Below are 5,886 nucleotides of genomic sequence, written 5' to 3' on the forward strand. Positions count from 1 at the left end.
CATAGAAGAACTCTTATATATATATATATATATATATATATATACAGAGTGGCCCATAAAGATTTACCCATGAGGTCGGTTTGATTATTTACCAAAGGCATTTAGTTTAGGAATTTGAAAGTTTATTAAACCTCTATATATCTATCAATGTTCAATTGGTGTTTCTGGTGTTTCATTCATTTCTTTCAGGTATTCGGTAAGTTATGGCTGATAAGGTTAAGCGCGACCAGATTGTCGCTCTCAAGACTGCGGGCGTTAGCAACAAGTGCATCGTTAAACAGCTCAAGGTGTGTCGAAAAACAGTTTTCAATGCTTGGAAACAGTTTCACGAAACAGGCACAATCTCTGGTTCCAGGCAGACCGCGCTCAATTCGCACCAAAAAAAGTGAAAAAGAAGATGGAGCGAAATCCACAGAGAAGTGTGAGTAAAATTGCGAAAGAGGCAAAGATCTGAAGATCTTCGATGCAAAGGATTGTTAAAAATTGTCTTCAGTTAAGTCCATACAAAAAACAGTCCCGGCAGTTAATTTCGGAACCCTCGAAGCGGAAACGGCTGCACAGGGGCAAGTTGATGTTGCAAGAGATGGAGCGAGTCGCAGGAAAGGTCTTCATCTGGTCTGATGAGAAGATGTTCACGGTGGAGGCTGTGGCCAATAAGCAGAACGATAGGGTTTATGCCAAAAGTTTAAAGGACTTGTCAGTCAACACCAGAAGCCATTTGAAACGCAAGAAGCCTGCTTCAGTCATGGTCTGGGCTGCTGTGGCATCCGATGGATTTCTCCTTTTTTTTACATAGGCGTACCACTTATCAAGGCCGATAGGCCACTCAAGGATAAGGGTTAAAGAGTGTAGAGTAGTCAAAAGGACAATATAGTAATCAATAGTAATGGAAGTTTGGTAAATTTGTTAACTAAAGTGGAACGGCTCATCAGAAACTTGTTCACGTTGGACTTGAAGACAACCATATTATAGACAGCTGGAAAGCAGGAAAACGGAAGACAATTCCACAGGCGTGCAGTTCTAAGAAAGAAGCTTTGATCATGGAATCTATGTTTAGGTTTAGGCACAGATAAAGAGTGTGGAAAATTATTGATAATGTTTTCAGCTAGTCTAGTGTTTCTTGTGAAAGTTTGGCGAGGGGGAACCATAGATTGAAGCTCAGTTGAACACTTTCCATGAAAATAACGATAAAGCAACATCTCTTCTGCGAGATAGAGGTTGAAGCGAAGAGAAAAGGACATCTCCCACCAGGCCACGAAGTCTATTTTGAACCCTATCAAGGCAGGACAAGTCTTTTCTAGCAGCTCCTGCCCATATGTGGCAAAAGTATTCCATCCTTGGACGTATCTGGCTCTTATATAGATAGAGAATTGCATCAGCAGTGAGATATCTACTGGATCGATAGAAGGATCCGACTATTTTTCCAGCGGCCTTGGCAACAGATTTGATGTACGTATTCCATTTAAGATCAGGAGTAAAGGTCAAGCCCAGAAGCCTGTCCAAACTTGAGGCCTCCCCAAGACGAGAGCCATTCATTTTAATTGATGCCAGATGGGGATCAGAGCGTTGATGATGTAAAGATAGAAGCTTGGCTTTAGATGCATTAAAAGTAACCAGCCACTCCTTTCCCCATTGTACAACGTGATCAAGATCAGAGGAGAGAGAATCGGAGAGAACTTGGTCGTTTACTGTCTTAGATGTGCTACCATAGATGGTAGTGTCGTCAGCAAAAATGTCTACGAATGATGTAAGGATGTGATTTGGAAGATCATTAATGTAGATCAGGAAAAGAGTTGGGCCCAGGGACTCCAGCATTTATACTGTGAGCTTCTGATTTTTGCCCATCAACTACTACTCTTATGAACCTACCAGAGAGAAATGATTTAATAACTGAGAAGACATTTCCAGCTATACCATAGCTGGAGATCTTGTGAAGTAAACCTTTATGCTATACCATATCAAAGGCCTTTGATATGTCAAGAGCAATTGCCCTAGAAAGGTTGCCTCTGTCGGGAGATTCGCTAATCCTATGAGATATAACTGTAAGCACATCTGCTGTAGATCTAGCAGAACGGAAACCATATTGTGTGTCACTAAGAAGGTTATTTTTGCTGAGATGGTTGATTACTTCTCTATTTAACACAGATTCCAGCAACTTACTCATGACGCACAGGAGATTTATTGGCCTGTACTGAGAGGGGGATGAACGATCACCTGAATTCTTAAATACAGGGCATTCTGATGAGATTTTCCAGGGTGATGGGAAGCAATTCTCCTTAAGACAGCGTTTAAACAGTTTTGTAAGTATGGGTGCTAGTTCTGGTTGAAGTCTTTTGAGTACTATAATTGGAATACCGTCAGGGCCGGTTGCTTTACTGGAATCAAGGTTTTTGATTAGCTTGGCCACATCACATACAGATATTTGTATATCACATAGTGTGTTTTCTGATACAGGACGAAATATTGGGGGTTGGCGGCCTTGGTCGCAAAGGGTAGAATTAGCTGCAAAGTTCTTGGCAAAAAGTTTGGCTTTGTCTGATGCTGACGAGATTAACTCAGGTCCATTGATGATAGTTGGGATAGAGCACACGCTTCTGTTCAGGATTCTGTTTGCAATTTGCCAAAACTGGTGGGAACCAAGCTGCTGCTCAGCTACTTTGGACTTGACAGACTGAGCATACAACCCTCTTGCATTCTTTATTACTTTCTTACAATGGTTGCTGGCAGTCCTGAAAACGGCTTTAGTTTCCATACATCTATTATGTTGGAAGCAGTGGAAAAAGTGATTACTGTGCGCAATAGCAGCAGCACATTCTGGAGAAAACCATGGCTGGCTGTTAGGTTTTTTGCTGGAACTTTTTCGAGGGTATGAAATTGTCTATACCTACAATTAACCATTCTGTCAGGTCTGATACTATAGACGACACATCCTTTTTAAACATGGAACGCAGAGGAAGATCCGATATAAATGCACGGAAACTATCTCAGTCAGCCATAGTGTATCGATATACTGTACGATGGAGAGGTACGTCTGAGGACTTATTACATTTCATTTTTATCTTAATTGATACAACTGAGTGGTCAGAAGATCCAAGAGGAGACAGAACGGAAACTGAACATAGTTCAGGGCAAGTTGTGAGAAAAAGGTCTAGGAGACTTTCATACTGGCCGTCATTGTCGGGCACACGGGTGGGTTCATGAACAATCTGAGTGAGGTCATAAGCAATGGAGAAATCATAACAGAACCTCCCTTCATCATCGGTCTTGTTAGAGTGGGTCAACCATTCGACGTTGGGAACATTGAAGTCACCACATACGTGAATGTTAGCTGAAGGATAAGCAGATAGGACTTGGTCAATTTTCTCAGATATGCTTTGAAAGATAGTAACTCCACTGTTATGGGGGCGATAGAGAGTAAATATCAATGCCGTAGTGTGAGCTAGTGCTACTCGGAAGCACATATAGGGTAAGTTAGGATCTTCTCTGGAGATGTCCCTACCACATGGAAAGCCATCTTTTATATAGGCACATATTCCATGCCCATGGCGATCTTGGGGGTCAGATTTGGAAGTTAGGTTAGAGTATACTTTAATTACGAAGTCATTTAGGGAAATAGTCTGTCCAATTCCAATTTCGCTTAAAAATAAAAGGTCTGGTTTAGTCTCCTGTAATTGGGCTTCAACCTCTGGAAGGTTAGAACGTAGACCCCTGATGTTGGAGAAGGAGACATGGTAGTGGGGGTCTATGTTGGAAGTTTCAGATCCGGGTATAATCGTGTATTTTTTATTGAAACTTGTCATGATGGAATTTTGGAGTTTGTGGACTAGGTCGTCAGACTTGCTTAGAGCAGGACAGAGAGGGGAAACAAAGAGAGAAAAGTAACAAAGAATTTTTTTTTGTAGCACATGATAAGGTAAAGCCGTAACAATTACCCACTAGTATGGCATCGAGAGGCCCCACCAGAGACTACTGCATGGTCCAGAATCCATTCACCAAATGGCAATACAGCAGCCCCAGTACTTTGCGCCTGCTGATAGGACAGCCTCCTTAGTGGTTAATCCAAGGTTCGGGTCCCTGACTATCAGGCGGATAACGTCAGCCCAGATAAAACGTTTACCTCCAGCACCCTTACTAGTGACATGGCTACAAGGATAGACATAGAACAGAAAATTTCCGCCATCTCTGCCGACTGTTCATGCAAAATACTGCCAACCTAGAATACAGCTTTTTCTTCTCCCTTTGTCAGAAAAATCACTCATTAAAAAAATGAGGACTGAGTGACAAATAAAGAGAAGCGAGAGTAACGGGAGGTGCTGACAACGCTTCCACAAAACGTTCTCTACTCTCCTTTAAAAAAAAAAATCTATTAAGTAGTGTACTTAATAAAAGTCCAACTGGCGTGTTTTTTAAAGGGAACGTATGGTAATAAATTCACCTCTCACGAATTAACAATGGATACAATTTCCTAATCTGTTCATGCAATCAACATGGTAGATATAATAAACATTTATGAGGAGAAACGCTATCATTAAATAAAACAATCAGGAGATAAAAATATAAATTAAGTACTGAAATAGAATGGAGTTATTAATATTAGAAATTAAACATAAAAATTAAAATACACTTATCTCGAACACGCATTCGTCTCCAGAGTGCAAACTGATTTGAAAAAACTTTTAGCTTTAATATCAGCGTCCCAAAATACTTTTTTTTTTTTTTTTTTTAATTAGCCGTTAAAACAAAAACGTGATCGCTTTCTGAATTTTTGCGAGTGACGTTTAAGAAATTGCGATATAAGAGAACAGCGAGGGGGGGGGTAGTCTTCTGAAATTCAACTAGTGCCGTTATAAGTAAATTCAACATAAAATGAAAAAAAAACAGAAATTGAGGGGGGGGGTCTGAAAGAAATATAAAATGATTGAGTATGCTATCCTTAAATCAACTTGGTAGATATAATAAACATTTATGACAAGAAAACGCTATCATTAAATAAAACAATCAGGAGATAAAAATATAAATTAAAAATAAAAATAATAATAATAATAATAATAATAATAATAATAATGATGATGATGATCATAATAATAATGATGATGATGATGATGATGATAGTAATAGTAATAGTAGTAGTAATAATAATAATAATGATAATGATGATAATAATAATGATAATGATGATGATGATGATGAGAAGAAGAATAATACTACTACTAATAATAATAATGAAAATAGTAATAATAATAATAATAATAATAATAATAATAATAATAATAATAATAATAATAATAATAATAATTATAATAATCCGAGAAGGGTCAAGGAGGATGGAAAGACTGAGGAGAGAGCGCTGACCAGACCTCCGCTGGACAAGCGCAAAGAGAACTGGGATCTTGGGGAGGCTTTGTGCCACACAAATTCTAGTATAAACCAATGGCCACTACCAGCGAGAAATCAATTGTATGAGGATGTTGCGAAAAACGCAAATTTATTTGCAAATGCTATCGAAGGAGGTGGAGAGAGCTGGACGTCTGGGGAGACTTGTTGTCACTCAGCTTCCAGAGAACACCACAGGTCTCCAATCAGATCGTTTTTTGACTTGTGGGAAAGCTCCATGTGAGCCAATAATGATAATGATGATGATTATAATAATAGTAACAATAATAATAATAATAATAATAATAATAATAATAATAATAATAATAATGATTATAATAATAGTAACAATAATAATAATAATAATAATAATAATAATAATAATAATGTTAATAATAATAATAATAATAATAATAATAATAATAATAATAATGATTATAATAATAGTAACAATAATGACAATAATAATAATAATAATAATAATAATAATAATAATAATAATAATAATAATAA

General features: G+C 37.8%; 1 protein-coding gene across 1 annotated transcript; it reads left to right on the plus strand.

Annotated features, from left to right (window-relative positions):
* Window positions 1–463: 463 nt before the first annotated feature.
* On the plus strand, window positions 464–796 carry LOC145268602 (uncharacterized). The gene has a single exon (XM_080124051.1). It carries the CDS (start codon window positions 464–466, stop codon window positions 794–796), a length of 333 nt encoding a protein of 110 aa, XP_079980177.1.
* The last annotated feature ends 5,090 nt before the right edge of the window (window positions 797–5,886 follow it).

The sequence above is a fragment of the Euprymna scolopes genome, chromosome 44 (genome assembly GCF_053919585.1).
Source record: "Euprymna scolopes isolate OS-2025 chromosome 44, ASM5391958v1, whole genome shotgun sequence".
NCBI lineage: Eukaryota > Metazoa > Mollusca > Cephalopoda > Sepiida > Sepiolidae > Euprymna > Euprymna scolopes.